Genomic DNA, 24,562 nt, shown 5'->3' with positions numbered 1-24,562 from the left:
AAGTACTATCTATTTTAGAAGCAGAATCACAGAGGGGCTAAGTGTTATTGAAGGCTTATTATTTTTTAGACACTCTGCTAGCCACTTGACATATGTAATCACATTTTAATCTCATAGAAACTCTGTGGGGATTTCCTTTAAAAATGAAGGAGCTGGGGTTCAGATATTTCGAGGCTCAGATGGTGTAAGACACATTTCATCAAGTAATAGACAGTGGAGCTAATCTCCAAGCCCAGGTCGGATTTTTCCTGAAGCACGTGATTTTTTCCTATGACCACAAAACATCATCCATAAATATCATGCAGAACCTGTGTAGTTGCTCATAATTACTATAGAGAAAGTTCTAGAGTCTAAAGTTGTCTAATGTAAGTGACCCAAAACCAGGAAGAGAGCTAACAGTAGAATACACAGACTAGCCCAAGGGTTATATCTTCCACATCCTCCACGAAGCGTTTCCTACTCTTCTCCCAGGGCTCAGCCTCCCCTGTCCTCACTATAGTCACTAACTCTGACTTTGTAAATTCACTATTTACTCTGAAGAATTCCACAATAATATTGTTATAATTTATTGCACTTAATGTGTTTTATGTTTCCCATTACCAGTCTGTACATGTTTATTCTCCTATGGTTTATTTTGTATACAATATACATATATTGCATACAATGTATATTGTAGGGAAGGAAAAAATTTCCTCCTCAACCCTCATGAATTCTTAGTTGGGATGTATCTCTGTAACAAAAGATTAATAAGAGGGAAACAATCATGTTTCTTAACGTGTAGCACTCATGTTATGGGATAAACCTCAAGGAAAGGTAACTCGAAGTAGTGGTTTGGGACTTTGGCTTATAAAGCACCTTTAACAATAAAGCATAAATTTGTGGGGAAATGACAGGACAAAGGAAAATGATTTTAGGCTTCCAAGGGTGGGAAACTATGGGACAGTAAATATATGGGTGCAAAATATGAGTAAGATTTGTTTGCAGACTCCTCTGGTACAGTCTTTGGGCCAGTAAGAGTCTAGAGTTGCCTCCAGTACAGGAGAATTTATATCCTGCCTTTAGGCAAAAAGCAGGAGGATAGGGAAAACTTTTCTTCTATTTGCTGCTGCTTAATTGCCTTTAGCGCAAAGATAATTTTCTTGTCAAAGAGGCAGATGTTGAGGTGACCTATTCTCGTTTCCCTCGATATAATACTCTTTCATGCACTGTCACTGAGTACCATACCCTGAAGATTACTTGTATTGCTAAGTATTGGCCTGATCTATGGATTCTGACTGTTACAAAATGCTGAGTATTGTGCATCCACCACAGTTTTTCTGCCTTACGCCTTCCATCCAACCCCTGTCTAGCCACAGCAATGCTGTAGTGAACATGCTTTAATAACTCCTTATCTACCTATGTGAGAATTTCTTTGGATTATGCATTTTTATTACATTCTAAATTCAGACCTTCTGGGTCATAGGTTATGCATATGTTTAAATTGAATAAATGTTACCAAATTAGTCTCCATAGTGGCTGCACCAATCTATATTCTCAGTGACCTGGATGAAATTTCCTCTATCTGACTATCCTTGACATCACTTAGCATTCCTTAGCTTTCTGATGTTTTGCAAGTCCAACAATCGTAAGATGATATTGTATTGCCATTTTAATTTTCAGCTCTTTGATTACTAACGAGTTTGAGCAATGTTAATGTGCCTATTAAGAAATTATCTCTATAATCCTTCGGTGGGCATTTCCTGGTATATAATGGATTCTTAGGAATGTATGATCGAAAAAAAGGCATCGTAGCATGCAAAATTCCCGAACTAGTCTCAGGCTTTGATTTTTGGTACTTGTTGGTTATCTCGAAATCTGAACAATAAGTAAATATTGGAATTAAGTTTTTGAGGTAATTAACTCTACTTAGCAGTTGTCCTGATTTTGCAGTTGAAGATTTTTTATAAGTTTGACATACGGAAATTAAACTTAACAAATTCATAAAAATAACATTTTTTAAAAGTTACCATATGATGTAAGGAGCAACTGTGAGTTGTATTTTCCCATTTTGTAGATGAGCAAATGAGCTCAGGAGAGATTTAAACACCCTAGAAAAGTATGCAGAATTCTGGCAGCAATACAAGGATAAATAAAAAAAGATTGGACAATCCATTTTCAATTTAGAGATCTGATAGTACAGGATATCTGGGTTCCATGCTGGGTGAAGCCCAGGAAGATAGCAAACTTCATGGAAAAATCTTTCTGTCATCACGGGCAGCTGCTACGGAGTAAAACTGTCACTTCTAATATTGCGTAGCCAAGACTGAATGGGAAGGAAGGGGCAGCAGAGGACACTACACCCCAAGATGGCTAGGGCTGGCATGAGTTAATTATGATCATTGTGTGATTAATAAAACATTTGATATACCAGCAATCATGTCATGAAGTTCTGTTCTCTGTCTGTGAATAGTAGCAAACTAGGATTATAATTTTATTATGACCGATCAGTTTAAGAAAGAAGGGACATGACGCGTAAGACTCAGCTTCTCACTATCTGCCTAAAATGTGCGTGGACAAAATTGGTGTGTGCAAAGGCAGTGCCACAGGAATAATAATAATAATAAAAACTTAAAAAGGATTAAGAATGCATACAACCACTACAACTCCATCCCTTGACTGCCTTGGGAACTCAAATAGCAAAAATGTATGTCCATCAACAATGCAAGTAGAAGTTTATGTTCGATTTAAAGCCATGTTCTAAGAACAGGATTCCACACAGTGTGCTAAAGAGTAGAGGGTTGGTAGAGCTTTTGTTAGGGATTTACTTCCAGCCTATCTTCATATCCTACCCTTTAAATGTGCTTTTTAAAATGTCATGGCAGAGCACCTAGAAAACCTATTTTTCCAAGTTGTGACTTCCCTCTTTCCTACATACTTTTATTCTTCTAGTCATCCAAGTAACTATCTTTACTAGTAGCAGTCTGTGAGTCTGTCTATGCATTCATGCACCCATCTAACCAGGGGTCTACCTACTTATCCACATTTTTAAGCAATAAAAATTTCATTTTATAGCCTCTTTTACTAGTACACTTACCCAGAACACAAAGTCTCCCACTCAGAAGAACAGTTCTTTCAGTCACCAGATAAAGTTCACATATAATCTAAATTATAGTCACATCTTCAGTATACGAACATTTACTATAACACAGCCATGCCTTATAAAATCAAATACACACGATTTTATAAAACCAAATGTAAGTCTCCAGTATGTGAGAGAACAATGCACATTATAAAGTATCCCTTCTTTAAATATATTTAATTAGATACTTAGTGGTAAATGTGGTACTAGCGTTAGTGGTAAATACGGTAATTAGCATAGAGAGGTTAAATGACTACAGTAAGCTAAAGATCAAACTGTTGCTAATGTTAGTTGCTTCATATATATTTGTAAATTCCTTTTGGATAATCATTTGCCTATAAAGTAATAACAGAATAAATTTAGACCTGTAGTAATTAGTCAGGGCTCCCTAGAGAAACAGAACCAATAAGATTATACATGTGCATATATAATTATATATATGTATACTTTTATATGTAAAGCAACAAATTAGCTCAGGTGATTGTGAAGGCTGACAGGTCCCAAGATCTGTAGTTGGTAGGTTGGAGACCCAGGAGAGTCCAACTACTACTAAATTGTAGTCTCAAAGCCAGGAGGCTTGAAGGCTTGACACTCAACAACAGCTGATATTTCAGTCTGAGTCTGAAGGCCAGAAATGACCATTTCCAGTTCAAGCTGTTCTCTTCTGGGCTTAGATTGATTGGATGAGGGAGGACAATCTGCTTTACTCAGTCTACCAATTCAAACATTAATCTAATCCAGAAACACATTCATAGACACACCCAGAACCATGTTGAACCTAATATCTGAGCACCCCATGACCCAGTAGAGATGACAAGTAAAAATAATCATTGAAAGTTTTTCAAATTGGGAAATGAAGACTTCGAAAATAATTAATTTGAATAAATTTTTGTAGAAATATTTTAAATTATAGATTTAAAAGAGTTAAAATCATATAAATATATATGTCAAATTAAAATTAGGGGTTATCTAAAGGTGATACAATTTAAAAAGGATAGAATTTTCACCTTTAGATAACCCCAGATTTTAATTTGGTGCATATCTTTATAAACATTATGTATTGAAATGAAGTGCCCTGTATCCCATTGATTTATGCTGATACATACTTGGATTTGTCCAACTTTGCTAAAATTAAATACATGGATCAACTGAGAAAATCAGTTATATCATCATCACAAGCACAGATTGAAAAATCATTAATTTACCTTGCTGTTCACAAAAGAGGAGAAAAGAATAAAGAAAGAAAATACGTATGATATGTTTGAATCAAGGTTAAATTATCAAAATTATTTTGATAATAAAATTATTTCTCTATTTGTCTCAGGAAATGCTGTAGACTTTGTTTCTTTGGAAAGAAACATTTAATGTCATTTCTTAATAGGGCTTTCCTTAACCCAAACAGCTGTTGATGTGTATGTATCTAAAGGCCTTATGAGGTTAGAAATAAGTAGTCCTCGCTGGGTGCGGTGGCTCACGCCTGTAATCCCAGCACTTTGGGAGGCCGAGATGGGTGGATCACAAGGTCAAGAGATCAAGACCATCCTGGTCAACATGGTGAAACCCCATCTCTACTAAAAATACAAAAATTAGCTGGGCATGGTGGCACACGCCTGTAGTCCCAGCTACTCGCGAGGCTGAGGCAGGAGAACTGCTTGAACCCAAGAGGTGGAGGTTGCAGTGAGCTGAGATTGCGCCATTGCACTCCAGCCTGGGTAACAAGAGCGAAACTCCGTCTCAAAAAAAAAAGAAATAAGTAGTCCTCAATTGTCAGAGTTATGACCAAACAATGGTCATGAAGAGTCACATGTGTGAAGAGACTGACTATAAACTGAGCATGTATTGCCCTACTCCCCATAAATACCATTTTCTGGATCTCGAAGTTAAGATTCCCAGAAAGTTTTACAATGTACAATAAAAGTAGAATGTTGCCTTCCATATTTCTTTCACTTATCCCTGAATTTATTGAGACTTTCTGAATTATTTGAACTCATGTCTAGTTTACATTCTGCCATTATTTTGGCACATTTGTTTGGTTTGTGTTCTTTCTGAAAGCATTTGTAGAGTAATTCATACATGATTCTAAAATGTATTCATAACACTGTGTCTCTTTTTCAGAAGAATTCAGTTAGAAAGGACAAACGGCCACCTTCCTTTTATTTTTTATTTGATCGCTTATACTGATGGCTTATGGTTCTATAGGGTATAATAACCCCTCGTATGCTTGCAATGATTAATGATCAAACCAGCTCAGTCATTCAATGCAACATTTAAGAGTCCTTAATTCTTTTTAACAAACTTGTTGGAACCAAGCCTTTGCTAATACATCATATAAATGAAAAAAAGCAATAATTTAGATCAGGAAAGATAAATGTATTTTAGCTGTGTTGTCAACTCCAGTCAACTGATGGGTAGTTAGTGTCTGGAGGATTCTCATGCTGCTTCTGGGCTCTGTGGGAAAGACCAGTAAGATCACTGGTTATGAGTGGTAGAGTTTTAGATGTATAGGAGTTAGCCAGTTGAAGTGAAGAAGTCAGGAAGAGCTTTTTAGGCGGAGGAGAAAGCATGGGAGAGGATGGTATATAAAGGAAAGAGGGTAGAATGAAGGCAATTCAGGGCTCCTGGAGCCAAAAATTTCAGAATATAAAACTGTGAGAAACGAGAATAGGGACCCATGCCAGATATTTAGTGGAGCAGCTTGACCTTGGTCCAATTTATAGTCACTAGAAAATTCTTAAGCACGAAAGTGATGGGTTTGCTTAGCAGGGTTTAAAATGGTTGTCATGGTAAGGGCTTTGAGGAAGACAAGACTGGAAGTAGGCTGACCTTACATTATTGCAGTTTTCCAAAAGATGAGTGATTTGGGCCCGAATAAGTGCATGGCTAATAGGGATAGAATAGAGAAAGTAAACGTCTTGATGACCAGAAAAGAAGATAAAAGGAAAAGAAACTTTGAGTGGTGATGGATCGCAAACAGCATCAGTGAATGTTTCAAGGAAAGATAATACTTAAAACTAAATGTTAAATGGTTAAATTAGACTATAATGTGATAAAGCTGAACTATTGACCACCCACTTTTTTTTTTTTTTTTTTGGTAGGGAAAAGGTTTACATAAATCTTTTTGTTGACTGGGTGTGGTGGCTCACACCTGTAATCCCAGCACTTTGGGAGGCTGAGTTGGGTATATCGCCTGAGGTCAAGAGTTCAAGACCAGCTTGGCCAACATGGTGAAACCCCATCTCTACTAAAAATACAAAAATTAGCTAGATATGGTGACACATGTCTATCATCCCAGCTACTTTGGAGGCTGAGGCAGGAGAATCACTTGAACCTGAGAGGCAGAAGTTGCAGTGAGCCAAAATTGTGCCACTGTACTCCAGCCTGGGCAACAGAGCAAGATTCTGTCTCAAAAAAAAAAAAAAAAAAAAAAATCCTTTTGGTCATCATTGTTTTATTTTAAAGAAAGATTTTTTTAGAGCAGTTTTGAGTTTGCAGGTAAATTGACAGCAAGGTACAGAGATTTCCCATACAACCCCTGCTCTCACACATACATGGTCTCCCCATTATGTATATTCCCTACCAGAATTAACAATTTGCTACAATTGATAAATATACATTGAAACATCAGAATTACTAGAAGCTCATAGTTTACTTTAGGGTTTACATTTGTTGTTATGTTCTATGTGTTTAAACAAATGTATAATGATATCTATTCACCATTATAGTATTACACAGAGTAGTTTCACCACCCCCAAAATCATCTATGCTCCACCCCTTCACCTCCACCCCTCAGTCCCTGGCAACCACTGATCTTTTCATTGTATCCATGATTTTGTCTTTTCCAGAATGTCATCTAGTTGGAATCATATAGCATGTAGCCTTTTCAGGCTCTCTTCACTTAGTAATATGCATTTAAATTTCTTCAATATCTTTTCATGGCTTAGTAACTCATTTCTTTCTAGCACTGAATGATTGTTTACTGTCCGCATGTACCACAGTTTTTTTTTGTTGTCGTTGTTGTTTGTTTGTTCTTTTACTTAATCAGTTTATATGCTGAAAGACACATCTTGGTTACTTCCAAGCGTTGGCACTTGTGGATAAAGCTAATAAACACCTATGTGCAGACTTTTTTGTGACAATAAGTTTTCGATTCCTTTGGGTAGAAACCAAGGAGCTTGATTACTCAATCATATGGTAAGATTATACATAGTTTTTAAAGAAACTGCCAAACTGTACCCCAAAGTGGCCCAAAATTCAGCCTTCCCACCAGCAGTGAATGAGAGTTCCTGTTGCTCCACATCTTTGCCAGCATTTTTTGTCATTAGTGTTCTGGGTTTTGGCCCTTCCAAGTGTGTAGTGGTGTTTTGTTAATGTTTTAATTTGGATTTCATTGATGGTATATGATATGAAACATCTTTTCATGTATTTATTTGTCATCTGTGTATCTTATTTTGTAAGGTTTAGATCTTTGGCCCAATTGTTAATTGGGTTGGTTGTTTTCTTACTGTTGAGTTTTAAGAGTTTTTTGTATATTCTAGATAATAGTTATTTGTCAGATATGTTCTTTTCCATTTTTTTTTCATGCTTGTCATCTCATTCTCTTGACATTATCTTTTGCATAGCAGTAGCTTTTAATATTAATGAATTTAAGTATATTAATTATTTACTTCATAGATTATGCCTTTGGTTTCTGTTTGAAAAGTCATCGCCATTCCAAAGGTCATCTAGGTTTTCCTCTATGTTATATTTTAGGAATTTTATAGTTTCCTGATTTACATATAGTTCTATGATTCATTTTGAGTTAATTTTTGTGAAGGATGTAAGGTTTGTGTCTAGATTTATTTTTTTGCAGGTGGGTATCCAGTTGTTCCAGCACTATTTGTTGAAAAGACTATCTTTGTTCCATTGTATTGCCTTTGCTCCTTTGTCAAAAATCAGTTGACTACATTTATGTAGGTCTGTTTCTGGTCCCTGTGTTCTTTTCCACTGATCTATTTATTTATTCTTTTGCCAATATCAGGCTGTTTTGATTAATATAGCTTTATAGTAAGTCTTGAAGTCAGGTAGTGTCAGTTCTCCAACTTTGTTCTTCTCTTTCAGTATTATGTTGGAGATTATGGGTATAAACCACTTTTTAAAAAATAAATGTCTCCTATTTCTGAGGGATACTGAAAATCAAATCATGTAGAACATAATGCCAAGGAATATTTTATTTTATGATTTTATATCTTACGGATATATCTACATACACACATATATTTATATGTACATACATATGTACATATTCTGAGGGAAAAGCTCAAACTTTTTCCTCTGCTCACACCACAACAATCAGCACAGAAGATTTCTGTGACCAAATGTATGAGTTTTTTTTTTTCTCCCAACACAAAGCAGCAGATACCCCTAGGTGTCTTCTAATTCAATTCAATTCTGATGCTCTCTCCCTTAAAATAATGTCAGATCCCACAGGTTGAGATCCTTCAGTTCCTCAGGCTGCTCCCTTTACAGACACCAGTTACAAGTTTGGGCCTCTAGAAATTCTGAGCAGTCAGCTTCAAGTCGAAGTTTCCACCCCTGCTCTTTGGGTTTGGTTAATTTGCTAAAGTAGTTCACAGAACTCGGGGAAACTGACTCACATTTGCTGGTTTACTATAAAGGATATTACAAAGGCAACAGATGAAGATAGGCATAGAGCGAGATATGAGAGAAGGTAACCAGAGCTTTCATGCTCTGCTTAGATATGCCCCTCACCTGGAACCTACACATGTTCACTAAGTGGAAGCTCTTCAAATCCTATTCTCTTGGGCCTTTTATGAACACTTCATTTGGTAGGCATGACTGAAACACGGACAACCATGTAGTAATGCGATTGGACAAAAAGGTTATAATCTAATGCTGATAGTTTGAGTGGGGAGACCCAGTGAGGCCTGTCTGTTCAGATTCTTAACCTTTCTGTGCAGCATTAATTCCTCTAGGATGTGGGACAGGACCTCCTCTGAAATGAGGTCTTATGACCCTCAATCAGACAGGTGGGAAAATGTTATGGTCCTGCCTTGGGTAGGTAAAAGGTTTTCTGAGGTGTGCTCCTGAGGCCAAAAGCACTATAACGTTATAACAAAAGACTATAAACAAGGGCTATGGGAACCATAAGCCAGGAGCCACAGAAAAAAACTAATATATAATTATAATATCATACCATATCAATAGATGCATATCTATAAATATACCTGTATGTATATAGAGATAAGTATGTAGCTAGATATAGATAATTTTATTATTTCTTACATATATATCACAATAGGAAATACTAATACCTATTACAAAAATAACACAGGGAAGGGTCAAGATGGCCAACTAGAAACAGCAGCATTCAGAGGCTCCCATTGAAGAAACCATAATAAGCTTGTGAATCCTTCCCCAGCAACCAAGGTATACAGATTCTGTCATTAAAACTGACTAGGAGGCTGGCGTGAATCATGGAGAGAAAGAACAGTGTGGTGGTGCGGCAGCCCATCTGACAGCCACATGGAGTCGAGGAGCCCCTGCCTCCAGCCATGGTAGGCGGTGAGTGAGCATGCTACCCAGCCAGGGAAATGAGCTTTCTCCATGGAACTGTGCAACCCACAGATCGGAAGATACCACTCCCAAACCCACACTACCAGGGACTAGCATCCCAACACAGGAATGCACAGACTCGTAGCCTCTCAGTCTGAAGGAATCTGCTTAAGCCTACAGAACTCCTCAGGGGAGGGGTGGCCAGCACTGGCTTTGGGGCTGCCTGCTGTCTAAGCCATTTGAGCTCCTTGTGGAAGGGACAGCAGCCAGCACTCAACTTGCATTTACCAAACACGGGTTAAGCTCTCTGGGCAGGGGAAGGGCAGCATCCATCTCTATAGCCCCAGGCTGTGCTTTTCCTTTGCTGGAGCCAGGGAGGTTGGACGACTTGGTCCCAAGACTCATCCCCCAGTCCAATACACAAGCTGTGGCAGTCTGTGACCAGAGTGCTTCTTCAGGCCTGACTCTGACCCATCCATCCTTCCTCATTAGGTGAGGCTACCCCACAGGAACTCCAGTAACTCCAGCCACAGGCTCAGGGACAGAATCCGGATATCCCTGGACCTGAGACCCTACAGGGAGGGATGGTCTCACTATCTGTGGACCAGCAGACTTAGCCTTTCCTCCTGGTAGTTCTGAGGAATCCGGGCAGCCCAGACAAGTGGATTACTCCTCAGTGAGGCACAACTCCTCCATCAAGGGACAAAGTGTTTGTTAAACAGGTCCTGTCCCCCATGCCACTCACCTGGGTGAGACCTTCCAACAGGGGTTCTCAGACACCCTATACAGCATTCCTACTGGCATCAGGCTGGTGGCCCTCAAGGTCAGAGGTCCCAGAAGAAGAAGCAGGCACACGTCTTTGCTGTTCTCCAGCCTCCTTGAGGGACAGCTCCAGGAGCAGGAGTGAATCAGATGAATAGGTAGATACTGAAGTGAACCCCAGCAAACTGCAGCAGCCACACAGAAAAGTAATCTAAACATTCACAGGAAAACAAATAAGCAGAAAGCAACAACAAGAGCATCCTTATCAACAAAAATAAACAGCCTCCACAAAACCCATCCAAGGGTCATCAGCCTCAAAGACAACAACTAGACAAACTCATGAAGTTGCAAGAGAATCAATGAAACAATGCTGAAAACCCAAAAAGCCAGAACGCCTCTTCTCCAAATGATTGCAACGTCTCTCTACCAAGATCACAGAACTAGAGGGAGAATCAGATGGACAAATTGACAGAAGTAGGCTCAGAAGATGGTTAATTAAAAAACTACACTGAGCTAAAGAAGCATGTTCAAACCCAACGCAAAGAAGCTAAGAACCTTGATAAAAGGTTAGAGGAACTGCTAACTAGAATAACAAGTTTAGAGAGGAACATAAAAGACATGATGGAACTGAAAAACAACACAATAACTTCCTGAAATATACACAAGTATCAGCTACTGAATTGACCAAGAAGAAGAAAGGATATCAAAGTCTGAAGACACCTTGTTGGAATAAGGTATGCAGACAAGACTAGAGGAAAAAAAAAAAAAGAATAAAAAGGAATAAACAAAGCCTTCAAGAAATATGGGACTTCATAAAAATATCAAACCTATGATTGATTGGAGTACAAGGAGCCGGAGAGACTGAAAACAAACTTAAAGATGTTTTCCAGGAGAACTTCCTCAACCTAACAAGACGGCCAACATGCAAATTCAGGAAATACAGAGATCATCATTAACATACACCACAAGAAAATCAATCCCAAGACACATAATCATTAGATTCTCCAAGGTCAATATGAAGGAAAAACTGTTAAAGACAGCCAGAGAGAAAGGCCAGGCCACCTAAAAAGGGAAGCCCATCAGACTAACAGCAGACCTCCAGCAGAAACTCTACAAGCCAGAAGAGATTGGGAGCCAATATTCAACATTCTTAAAGAAAAAAAATCAAACCAGAATATCATATCCAGTCAAACTAGCAAAGGAGAAATAAAATCCTTTCCAGATCAACCACATAATTGGAAGAAAAACACTGAGCAAATGCAAAATAACTAAAATTATAATGAACAGTCTCTCAGACCACAGTGCAATCAAATGAGAACTCATGATTAAGAAACTCACTCAAAACCACACAACTACTTAGAAATTGAATAACCTGCTTCTGAATGACTTCTGGGTAAATAATAAAATTAAGGCAGAAATCAAGAAATTCTTTGAAACCAATGCAAACAAAGAGACAATGTATCAGTACCTCTGGGACACAACTAAAGCAGTGTTAAGAGGGAAATTTATAGCACTGTACGCCCCCATCAGAAAGCTTGAAGACCTCAAATCAACATCCTAACATTACAATGGAAAGAGTTAGAGAGGCAAGAACAAACTAATCCAAAAGCTAACAGAAGACTAGAAATAACTAAGATTAGAGAAGAATTGAAGGAGATAGACACAGAAAACCCTCCAAAAAATTCAATAAGTCCAGGAGCCGTTTTTTTTGAGAAAAATCAACAAACTACACAGACTGCTAACGAGACTAATAAAGAAGAAAAGAGAGAAGAATCAAATAGACACAATAAAAAATGATAAAGGGGATATCACACTGACCCCACAGAAATACAAACTACCATCATAAGATACTATAAATACTTCTACAAAAATAAACTAGAAACTCTAGAAAAAATGGATAAATTCCTGAACACTTACACCCTACCAACACTAGACCAAGAAGAAGTCAAATCACTGAATAGACCAATAACAAGTTCTGAAATGTAGGCAGTAATTAATAGCCTACCAACCAAAAAGAGTCCAGGACCAGATGGATTCACAGCTGAATCCTACCAGAAATACAAAGAGTAGCTGATACCATTCCTTCAGATACTATTGCAAACAATTGAAAAGGAGAGACTCCTCCCTAACACGTTTTATGAAGCCAGCATCATCCTGATACCAAAATTGGGCAGAGACACAAGAAAAAGAGGAAACTTCAGGCCAATATCTCTAATGAACATTGATGGGAAATTCCTCAATAAAATACTGGCAAACCAAATTCAACAGCACATCAAAAAACTTACCACAATAAGTCAGCTATATCCCTGGGATGCAAGAATGGCTCAACATACACAAATCAATAAACATAATCTATCACACAAACAGAATGAAAGACAAAAACCACATGATTATCTCAATAGACACAGAAAAGACCTTGATAAAATTCAATATCTCTTCATGTTCAAAACTCTCGATAAACTAGGTATTGATGAAAGACATCTCAAAATAACAAAAGCTATTTATGACAAACTACTCAGCCAATATCATATTGAAAGGGCAAAAGCTGGAAGTATTCCTGTTGAAAACCAGTACAAGATAAAGATGCCCTCTCTCACCCCTCCTATTCAACATAGTATTGGAAGTTCTGGCCAGGGCAATCAGGGAAGAGAAAGAAATAAAAGATATTCAAATAGGAAGTGAGGAAGTCAAATTGTCTCTGTTTGCAGACAATTTGGCTGTATATTTAGAAAACTCGATTTCAGTATAAAAACTTCTTAAACTGATAAGCAACTTCAGCAAAGTCTCAGTTACAAAATCAATGTGAAAAAAATCACAAGCATTCCTTTACACCAACAATAGACAAACACAGAGCCAAATCCTGAATGAACTCCCATTCACAATTGCTACAAAGATCATAAAACACCTAGGAATGCAGGTAACAAGGGGTGCAAAGGATCTCTTCAAGGAGGACTGCAAAGCATTGCTCAAGGAAATAAGAGAGGATGAAATCAATTGGAAAACCATTCCACCATCTTGGATAAGAAGAATCAATATTGTGAAAATGGCCATACTGTCCAAATTAATTTATAGAATCAATGCTACTCCCATCAAACTTTGAAATTCTTCACAGAATTAGAAAAAAACTATTTTAAATTTCATATGTAATCAAGGAAGACCCCCATATAGCCAAGACAATCCTAAGCAAAAAGAACAAAGCAGAAGGTGTCATGCTACCTGGCTTTAAACTATACTACACATATACAGTAACCAAAACAGCATGGTACTGGTATCAAAACAGATATATAGATCAATGGAAAAGAACAGAGACCTCAAAAATAACACCCTACATTAATAACCATCTTATCTTCAACAAACATGACAAAAGCAAAACATGCAGAAAGGCCCTCCTATTCCATAGATGGTGTTGGGAAAACTGGCTAGCCATATGCAGAAAACTGAAAGTTGGACCCCTTCCTTACACATCATACAAAAATTAACTCAAGATGGATTAAAGACTTAAATTTAAAACCCCAAATCATCAAAACCCCAGAAGAAAACCTAGGCAATATCATTCAGGACATAGGCAAGGGCAAAGACTTCATGACAAAAATGCCAAAAGCAATTGCAATACAAGCCAAAATTGGCAAGTGGGATCTAATCAAACTAAAAAGCTTCTGCACAGCAAAAGAAACTATCATCAGAGGGGGAGATCCAAGATGGCTGATCACTAACAGTTCGGGATTGTAGCTCCCACTGAAAGCGCAAAGAATGAGAGGACGCCACACCTTCACATGAATTCTTGTTGCTCACGCACCAGGAGATTCCCAGCGGAGGAGCCCCACGGGTCGCCAGCGCGACTCTTGTGACCGGCGAGGCGGTTTTGCCGGCGCCTTGGAGCGACGGTTCTTGGTGCAGAGTCGGAAAAGCACCATCAATCTTAATGCCGCTGATTGGGTCGGTGCAGTGGGTTGCTCAGATTTCGGCGCTGAGAATCAGTAAGTTGGACGTCCACTCAGAAACCTAATTACAAAGACGGTGAATTCAAAGACCACAGATGGATAAATTTATAACGAAGGGAGGAAAACGGCCAAAAAAGGCTGAGAATGCCCAAGATCAGAACGCCTCTCCCTCAGCGGGGGATCACAGTTCCTCATCAGCAACGGAACAAGGCTTGATGGAGAACGAGTGTGTTCCAATTACAGAAGCAGGCTTCAAAATGTGGATAATGAGAAACTTCTGTGAATTAAAAGAACTTATTTTAACCCAATCTAAAGCAACTAAGAACTTTGAAAAAAGATTTGACGAAATGTTAATAAGAATACACAATTTAGAGAGGAATATAAGTGAATTGATGGAGCTGAAAAACACAATAGGAGAACTTCGTGAAGTATGCACAAGTTTTAACAGCCGAATTGATCAAGCAGAAGAAAGGATATCAGAGGTCGAAGACCAACTCAATGAAATAAAACAAGAAGACAAGATTAGAGGAAAAAGGATAAAAAGGAACGAGCAAAGTCTCCAAGAAATATGGGACTATGTGAAAAGACCTAATCTACGCTTGATAGGTGTACCTGAATGTGACGAAGAGAATGAATCCAAGCTGGAAAATACGCTTCAGGACATTATTCAGGAAAATTTTCCCAGCCTAGTAAGGCAGGATAATATTCTACTCCAGGTAATACAGCGAACACCACAGAGATATTCCTCAAGAAGAGCAACTCCAAGGCACATAATCGTCAGATTCACCAGGGTTGAAATGAAGGAGAAAATACTAAGGGCAGCCAGAGAGAAAGGTCAGGTTACCCACAAAGGGAAGCCTATCAGACTTACAGCAGATCTCTCAGCAGAAACCCTACAAGCCAGAAGAGAGTGGGGGCCAATATTCAACATCCTTAAAGAAAAGAACTTTCAACCCAGAATTTCACATCCAGCCAAACTAAGCTTCACAAGTGAAGGAAAAATAAAGTTTTTTGTGAATAAGCAAGCACTCAGAGATTTCATCACCACCAGGCCTGCTTTACAAGAGCTTCTGAAAGAACCACTACACATAGAAAGGAACAAACAGTATCAGCCTTTCTAAAAATATTATCAAAAAGAGCATCAATATAATGAAGAATATACATCAACTAATGGACAAAATAGCCAGATAATGGCAGTATTAAACTCACATATATTATTATTAATTCTAAATTTAAATTGACTAAATCCCCCAATCCAAAGACAGGCAATTTGAATAAAAAACTAAGACCCATCAGTATGCTGCATCCAGATCCATCTCACATTCAAGGATACACAAAGACTCCAAACAAGGGATGGAGAAAGATTTACCAACCAAACAGAGAGCTAAAATAAATAAATAAAAAGCAGAAGTTACAATTAAGCAACAAAGATCAAAAGAAGCAAAGAAGGACATTATATAATGATAAAAGGATCAATGCAACAACAAGAAGAGCTAAAGATCCTAAATATATACGCACCCAATACAGGAATACCCAGACATACAAGACATAAAGAGATTTAGACTCCCACACAATAATAGTGGGAGACTTCGACATTAATATTAGACAGATCAATGAGACAGAAAATTAACAACGATATTCAGGACTTGAACTCAGATCTGGAACAAGTAAATGTAATTAACATTTATAGAACTCTCCACTTTAAATATACAAAATATACACTCTTATCAGTACCACATCATATCAACTTAGAAGTTTAAAAGAAATCTTGGTTGGCTCCTTGTTTGCTATTCTCTTCCCTCATTTTCTTTCATGTCTCCATTATTAAGGACAATTATAGGCATACCCATATTTAGACTGCATTCTAGCCCGGGCAATAAAGCAATACCCCCATCCTCTCTCCCTCTTCCTCTTTCTCTTTCTTCCTCTTCTTTATTCTTTAAAAAAAAAAATGTAGCAATCCCATTCCTAGATATACACCCAAAATAATTGAAAACAGGTATTCAAACAAATATTTGTAAAAAAAAAAAAAAAAAACATTCAACAACAATCCTATACATCCTTTCTAAAAAAAAAAAAAAGAAACTATCATCAGAGTGAGCAGGCAACCTATGGAATGGGATAAAATTTCTGCAATCTACCCATCTGACAAAGGTCTAATATCCAGAATTTACAAGTAACTTAAACAAATTTATAAGAAAAAAAAATCAAAAAGTGGGCAAAGGATATGAACAGACACTTCTCAAATGAAGACATTTATGTGGCCAACAAACATATATGAAAAAAGCCCTCAATATCACTGATCATCAGAGAACTGCAAATCAAAACCACAATAAGATACCATCTCACCGCAGTCAGAATGGCAGTTATTAACACATCAGGAAAAAATAGATGCTGAAGAGGCTGTGGAGAAACAGAAACACTTTTACAATGTTGGTGGGAATATAAAGTAATTCAACCATTGTGGAAGACAGTATGACAATTCTTCAAGAATTTAGAATCGGAAATACTATTTGACCTAGCACTCCCATTTCTGAGTATAAATACCCAAAGGAATGTAATGCATTCTACTATAAAGACACATGCACATGTATGTTTATTGCAGCACTATTTACAGTATCAAAGACATGCAAACAACCCAAATGGACATCAGTGATAAACTGGATAAAGAAAATGTGGTTCATATACACCATGGTATACTATGCAGCCATAAAAAGGAATGAGATTACGTCCTTTGCAGGGACATGGATGAAGCTGGAAGCCATCATCCTCAGCAAACTACCAGGAACAGAAAACCAAATACCGCATGTTCACACTCATACATGGGAGCTTAACAATGAGAGCACATGGATACAGAGAGGGCAACAACACACACAAGGGCCTGTTGGTGGGTGGGTGGTGAAAGGAGGGAACATAGAAGACAGATCAATAGGTGCGGCAAACAACCGTGACACACATTACCTATGTAACAAACCTGCATGTTCTGCACATGTATCCCATTCTTTTTTAGAAGAAATTTTTTAAAAAGCACAGACTATAAGTGCCTTATGAGCACAGTGGTATTATTTATTGTCCAATGTAGGATACTTTTGAGAATGAGTTGGAGAGAGTAGGTAAAACAATGAAAATTGCAGTTTTTGAAATTCATACGTATTGAGCAAGTTTCTCACATTAGTAAATTAATGAAATAGTTCTTTTTAAAAACTACTTTCAAAACTAAAATTCTAATGATATTTGATTAAAAATGAACAAGTTAGGACCAAAAAAACCAAAGCAGATGGACAGTAAGGCAACAGGTATAAAATGAAAATGTCCCTGACGAACAAGTATGGTCATTCTATGTATGAGGTCAGAAATAGATTTTACATTCTAATTGACTCTTAAGGAAATAGTTGCATTATTGCCTCTTCTTAAACTTAATTGATTTTTGCTAGGAATCCAGCACACGTGGGCATACATGCTAGAGGCTGTTATGTGATTGTAGCATTGTGTCCTCTATCAGTGCCCCAGGCGGCGGGACTGCCTGGCTCTGAACATGTCCCAGAGTGTGCTAGATACATTGTGCCAGCCAGGCCGACCTGAAATGTCTAGGTCCATCTTTGGAGGAGAGCTCATCAAGCCCTGAGGGGATATAATTGCATTTCAGTTATCTTTTTCAAAATGTTGAATTTGAGGTCCTCATAATTGCTAATTTTTTTCATTTGAAATGTATGGCGAGGCTAATAGGAGGCAAGAACAGAAACTTTTGGTCTCCTGGGGGCAAGCAGGAATCTATTTCCCATTGGCTCACAGCTATTCTTAGCAGCATTTTGTCTTAGTTATATATTTTTTTCCCTGCAAAATCGTTGCTGAACAGAAGAATAAAGGGCTTTTTGTGCCTTTTTAGTATTTGTTATCTTTCTACTTCTTAGTTGAAGTCGTTAGAACAAACATTGTAGATTCAGACAAATGTGCCTTAAACTTCAGGTATATGAATATCCCTTGAATGTCAACATACTCAAGTCAACTAATCAAGTTGGGATATTAATAATATCATGGGACTTGCTGTCAGGATTCATGAGATGTTCCAGGTAAAGAGCCTGGTGTAGTGTTTGGCAAATAGTAAGTGGCCAAAATAAATGGCAGCTGTAGTTATCAGTGAAGAAATACATGATTTCATGTAGGTAGGGCTGGATTTGGAGAAAATTGTCACATAAATGACATACTCTATTTCAGTCTCCTTCCCACTCTCCCTTCTTCCCTCCGCACATACCATGCACCTCATCTCCCATTGCCAGTACTTGGGGGCTCTCATATGACCTGGACTGCTCTCTTTTCCTAGTTTAGCATCTTCTGTTCCTGGTTTATCTCCCACATCTTCTTCCTTCCAGACCTCCCAGTCTTGAGACTTCTGCTTTTGCTGTGTGCCATGTGCAACCTTGGAAAGGCTCTGTTAATGTCATTTATGCCAAATGTTAAAGACGGATATCATTTTCCTATGCTAATCTGCCAGGAGGTATTTCAATTTTAATGAAGGTCAACATCATAAGCTAATTGAATAAAAGTGCAAAACTTAAGTTGGAGGCATCAGCAATAGGGAGAGAAGAGATATTTTCAAAGAGATGGACTCAAGATAACAATAAAAATAATGAACAGCTAACATTTAATCAGTGCCAACTTTATTTTGCACTATACATTATATGTATCACTTCATTTAACCCTCACAATTAATAAATTACTATGATTATTTTTATTTTTCTAATACAAAATATGAAGCTTGCAGAGGTAAAGCAAATTGCCCAAAGTCATATATACCTAGTAAGTGAAGAAGACAGGTTTAAAACTCAAGTCCTTCTGACTTATTGTCATCTTTCTTACACTATTCCTTACAGGCTGCATTTTCACCAGAGAAGGGATCTAGCTGCTCTTCTTATAATCATAATAATCATTCCATAGAGCCTAGTGCAGTGCCTGAATCACGGTAAATAGTCAATTAGCAGTTGGTGAATTAATGAATGAATAAATATCTGCCTTGCTCACAGTCACCTCTCCATATCTTTCTGGAATCACCTCTTGCTTGGAGGTCCTGCCTTGCTCAATATTCTAAGAAATCCAGACTCTAGTAGTTCCGAATACACTCCTCTATTTTCAGTCTGTGTGTCTGTCATCTCGTCTCTAATACCTGAGAATCTTCACTTCCCCACAATTTCTGGGCTAACTCCCACTTACCCTGGAAGAGACAGAGCTCACAAGTGATCTTCCCTGATAAAGCACCATCACTCTGGCCTCATCTCTCATTCTCTACCCACATGTTCTCTTCCCTCTTCTTACCTTGATTCAATTGAACCAGGGATGTTTCAGTGTCTGTGTCACAGATAATAGTGTTTATGAGGGCAGATATCTGACATGTTTTTCTTCTTTATTTTACTTGATATATACTTGTACCCTTTTTTAAATCTGACATTTTTTTTTGTATTCTTCCGGCTTAGCTTACTCTACCAATTCTAACATGCATTTTTTTTTCATATTTTAATACCTCTGATATTGTTATGTTCTTCAGTTGATAAAATCTTAAAATTATAATTGAAAGTTTTTTTTTTCCCTAACTTGGTGAAAGAAAAACACGGGTTAATTTCCTTCTACAATCAATGGCATCTTTGATTTGATGAAATATAGTAATAGATATTAAAGATCATATGAATGAATGAATGGCACTCACAGCCCTCCTTGAGTCACATGACTATGCCTACTTAGAACCTAATGTTTCACATTACAGGCCTCACGGCAGGGAAGCAGTTGGACAATTCTTTAATTATGCTAGGCTTTCCTAGTAAAAGTAGGGCAGATAATAAATCAGCTAGAATTGTTTTTGATTATTTCTTACTGGAGTGATGTGACCTGTCCCATATGTTTATCTTCTAGGTGAAATTGATCTTCAAATTCTCTCCAAAGTTCAGTCTCAATACCCGGGAGTTTGTATCAACAATGAAGTTGTTGAGCCAAGTGCTGAGCAAATTGCCAAGTATAAAGGTATCTTTAACTCCTTGTGTTCTATACCAGATCCTATCTCAAAAGCCTTATCAACTCAAATGACAAATCAACTTAAATGATCAGTAATAGAGTTACTGTGGTATGCTCTACACAAGTTTATTGGGAGAAGAACTGAATTAACTCTTGGCAGGTAAACATCTCAGAATGTGAACAGTGAATAATGAAACTCCTCTTTTCTATTGATGCTTTATCCATTCCCCAGTTGTCATTAACAATAACTTTTTGATCTTTATGCTTAGGTATAGATTCATTAGTTGATTCAGAATTATTTAAATCAATTTTAAGATCTTATGTTTAGTGGGTTACAATAAAAGTTGGCAAACATTTCCTGGTAAAGATCAAATAGTAAATATTTTAGACTCAGAAGGTCAATCCAGTCTCTATCACAATTAATTAACCTGTCATGTTGATTAGTTGGCAGAAAAAAGAAAAAAAAAAGGTAAACTAATGAGCATGGGTGTGTTTCCATAAAACCTTAATTGTAAACACTAAAATTTCAATTTTATATATTTTCACATATGATATAGCATCCTTCTTTTTTTTTTTAACATTCAAAAATATAATGACATGAAATATGAATGGCAGTGACACAAAATCAGGAAGTAGAACAATATATATATTTTAGTTTGCAGTTCATACAAAAATAAGTAGCAGTCTACATATATCTCCTAGACTGTGGTTTGCCTACTCCTGAATTATACAAACATCATCTGTTTCGTATTCACTTTCCACTGGTAAAATTCACCAGTTGATTCTCCATTAACACTAAGACAATATAACCTATGCCTGCCCAGGGTTCTTGTAATTATTTCTTACTGACTCTTTCTTTCACCTCTAATTTCATTAAATACTAGGAAAAAAAAAAAAGCAGTATGAACTCTCTGGTCTCGCAGACATAAAAAAGAAAAATGGGCTTTATATCTGTTATGTATATAACATTGATTGCATTAAAATTCTAAATGGAAATGGGTTCCACATTTGCAATTAAAATTGATGGTGTGTCACCTCTTCTCTGTATTTTAGAGCTTGTAGCCAAGACATCAAACCTCAAGAACATAAAGTTTGCTTGGCATAAGGAGACATCATCTGAATATCAAAGCAGAATATTGGAGAAAAAGGAGCTTCAAAAGTGGGACTTTATTCATATGATTCAGGTAAGAAATATGTATTATAATTTATACTCAGAAAGAAGACTTTTCAGATATATGTATAATGAATGCCTACTATTCTAACTTTTAAAAGAAAAATGAAAATCACCTGATGTCTAATTTTACAAGTGACCATGATATGTCCAAATAAAGTATAAATATGTTTATAATACTAAGATTCTCTTAAACATTCAAAAAACCACTTTTCTGTAATGCCTTTAGAGTTATTCATTTGAAAAAATGCTGGCTTAATTCTTATGTCCTTTTTTGAGATAGGGGTCTCACTGTGTCACCCAGGCTGGAGTGTGGTGGCATGATCATAGCTCACTGTAGCCTCAACTGCTTGAGCTTAAGCCATCCTCCCACTCCAGCTTCCTGGTTAGTTGGGACCACAGGTGTGCACCACCACAGCCAACTAATTTTTTTATTTTTTGTAGAGATAGGGTCTTACTATGTTGCCCAGGCTGATCTTGAAATCCTAGGCTCAAGTGATCTTCCCACATCAACCTCCAAAAGTGTTGGAATTACAGGGGTGAGCCACTGCACCCAGTCTTTATTTTTATACCATTGGATGTTTATATATAGATTTGAGAATGATAGCATCATAACATATTCTGTAGTGGCTCTAATGGTTTGTGTGGACCAATGTCCCAGAGTGTTTCTGTAGTGGACATATGGTCACAGGGGCAGATTAAGTAATGCCTCAGTTTAACAAATTTTTACTTCCATCATCCAGATCCAACAAACTGACTCATACATGTCATAGAAAGGGAGTGACTACTGAGTCGATAGCATGGGGCTGGATTTCCATAGATAATTAATATTTCTGAATAGCATAAGAGATGTATATATGGGTTTTGGAAGTTGGCTATCATCAGGAGATGTGCCTATTTTGAAAATACTACTTGATTGACAATAAAACACTATTTTTCTTCCTGGTCTACAATGATAGTCACCCAAAGGAATAAACTTACAAGAAGTCAAAGGAAGAAATACTCCAATTTCGTCATATGCAGGCAATTTTATGTCTCTGCTCCTTTCGCTGATAAAATCTTTTGTCAGGTAGTACTTCTAACTGTCCAGCAAGCCAACATCTTTCCCTGCTAGACTTGTTTTTGTTCTCACTTCCTCTCATAACTATTTCATAATTCCTCTCTCTCCTTACTACTCCTGCAATCTCTCCCAGACCATTCATTGTGAACGATGACCTCACTTCATAATGTATAGAGAAAACAGAAACTATCAGATGGAAGCTCGTTTTTCACCCGCTAACCTTGCAAACATAACTGCACTTCTGCCATCATCTCCTTCTTCCGTCTTACTGCAAAAATCTCCTCTTATCAAAAACCACTCCCTCTGCTTATCACTGGATCCCATTCTTTGTTATAAATTTGATTTCAGGAATCAGCTTCTCTTTCCTATTTCTCTCAAAACCTCTGTGTTTGTTCCTTCTTTCTTACAGCAAGTCTGTCTCCCTCTGCATCACTATCCTGTTCCTCTCTCTTCATCTCTGCCTATGCCCCACTTTTCTGTGCAGCATCTCTGCCTCTCTATTCCTCATTACAGTCCTCACACTCTCATGATACTTTTACAACCCCACTGTCAATTCTGAAAATTTCACTGTCTTCGAGAAAAATTTAAGGCACCTTCTATAGCGTACTTCTGCATTTCTGGCCAGGTCACATCGTAGATTGTTAGCCATCATATTGCTTCGCTATATTTGGGTACCTGCCCATGGTGCCTCTGGTGGAAAATGTGAAGTGTGGCCCCTAAGGCACCATGAGCCATGTACAAGTCAGGTCCATTTTATTTCATTCATTCTTACGAAAGAGGCATAGCTAAAGTACTTTTCCTTTAGGCAATGAGTTCTGTAAGGATGCGCTATATGGAATATTGAATTCTTGTCCAACTAAGATGAAGATGAGATACAAGAAGTGTTTATGGGGGTGGGGTCCAAAGATGCAAGCTATGGGGGACAATTTCCCCTGCCAATGCATAAGTCTAAGCTCTGTGTGTTGGGTGGAAAGGCCTGTACTTCACTAGGGATTGGTTCAGAATCATTAAAGATGGGTGGACTGACCCCTAAACACCCTGGGTCCAAGAAGATAACCTCATGCTTTATTTAGTCCAGCTTCCTAGAGAATCTGTCATCATCGGAGCCTGTCACATTTTCTGTGATTTTAAAAAAGCATCTGTGAGCATATGGAGAAGCTAGTGCAAAGGGCTTAATTATAAAGCAATATTCCATGAAATGGGGTCTGTTTTTATGGTGCTGGAACCATTTTCTCCCAGAAGAACTGCAATTCCTGTATTATAGAATAGACATAGGATTCATGTCCCCATGTGGAATGGTGACTAAGTGTCTCCAGCTATAAATGTCTGTGTTATGGAAGCCAGAAAGAGTAAATTTAAAACCATTTGACTCTAGTCGAACAAATATCATATTTTTCCCTTTCCCCAAATATTTTCTCACATTATTGTTCTATGTCTCCATGCAATGTCTTTGATCTATAAATTTCTTAAGTGTTTTATTGGGTAAAAATTCACTCAACTAGAAAATCAAATTTTCTAGGAGTATCTAGCCCAAGCAATAAAGACTTCAACATAGAGAAGCATCTCATTTCTCTTTTTCCTCCTTTCTAGATGCTGTATTATGTAAAAGATGTCCCAGCTACCCTGAAATTCTTCCATAGTCTCTTAGGCACCAGTGCTAAGATGCTCATTATTCTTGTGTCAGGTAAGTTATTTTCATTCACCCCGAATTTTAAAACAGCAATAGTACACATATGCATGGATTCCTGTGTTTGAAGGAAGCTTACATATTTTGTCTTCACTATGAAATTCTTGCCTTGGCCTCTAATCATTGCCAGTTAATTTTCACAGTACTAAGGAAGTCATTCAAAACAGTTCTCAATTTAGAATTAAGTAAATATTCTTTCTTTTGGGAAAATATGTCTTTGTCTTCTATATATGAATTCCTTTTTATAGCTTAGAGCAAATTCAACTGACAC

The 24,562-nt window shown here is 37.4% G+C and overlaps 1 protein-coding gene and 1 long non-coding RNA gene across 3 annotated transcripts in view; one reads left to right on the top strand and one right to left on the bottom strand.

Moving 5' to 3' along the window:
• Positions 1-24,562, bottom strand: part of LOC141584616 (uncharacterized) — a 572,621-nt gene that overhangs the window by 91,088 nt on the left and 456,971 nt on the right. The window lies entirely within an intron of this gene.
• The window catches only part of HNMT (histamine N-methyltransferase), a 49,117-nt gene that overhangs the window by 17,335 nt on the left and 7,220 nt on the right, over positions 1-24,562 (top strand). The window contains exons 4-6 of one of the 2 annotated variants that reach the window (XM_010330496.3): positions 20,275-20,382; positions 21,427-21,557; positions 24,195-24,288. In XM_010330496.3, the coding sequence (XP_010328798.1) occupies positions 20,275-20,382; positions 21,427-21,557; positions 24,195-24,288 (333 nt within the window). Of the gene's footprint in view, positions 1-20,274; positions 20,383-21,426; positions 21,558-21,645; positions 21,993-24,194; positions 24,289-24,562 lie in introns of those variants that run through there. The other variant, XM_074399738.1, reaches the window with a different exon arrangement.

The sequence above is a fragment of the Saimiri boliviensis genome, chromosome 5, assembly GCF_048565385.1.
Source record: "Saimiri boliviensis isolate mSaiBol1 chromosome 5, mSaiBol1.pri, whole genome shotgun sequence".
In the NCBI taxonomy this organism is placed as follows: domain Eukaryota; kingdom Metazoa; phylum Chordata; class Mammalia; order Primates; family Cebidae; genus Saimiri; species Saimiri boliviensis.
Note: the sequence above shows the minus strand (reverse complement) of the source record. Positions and strands in the feature narration are given on the sequence as shown.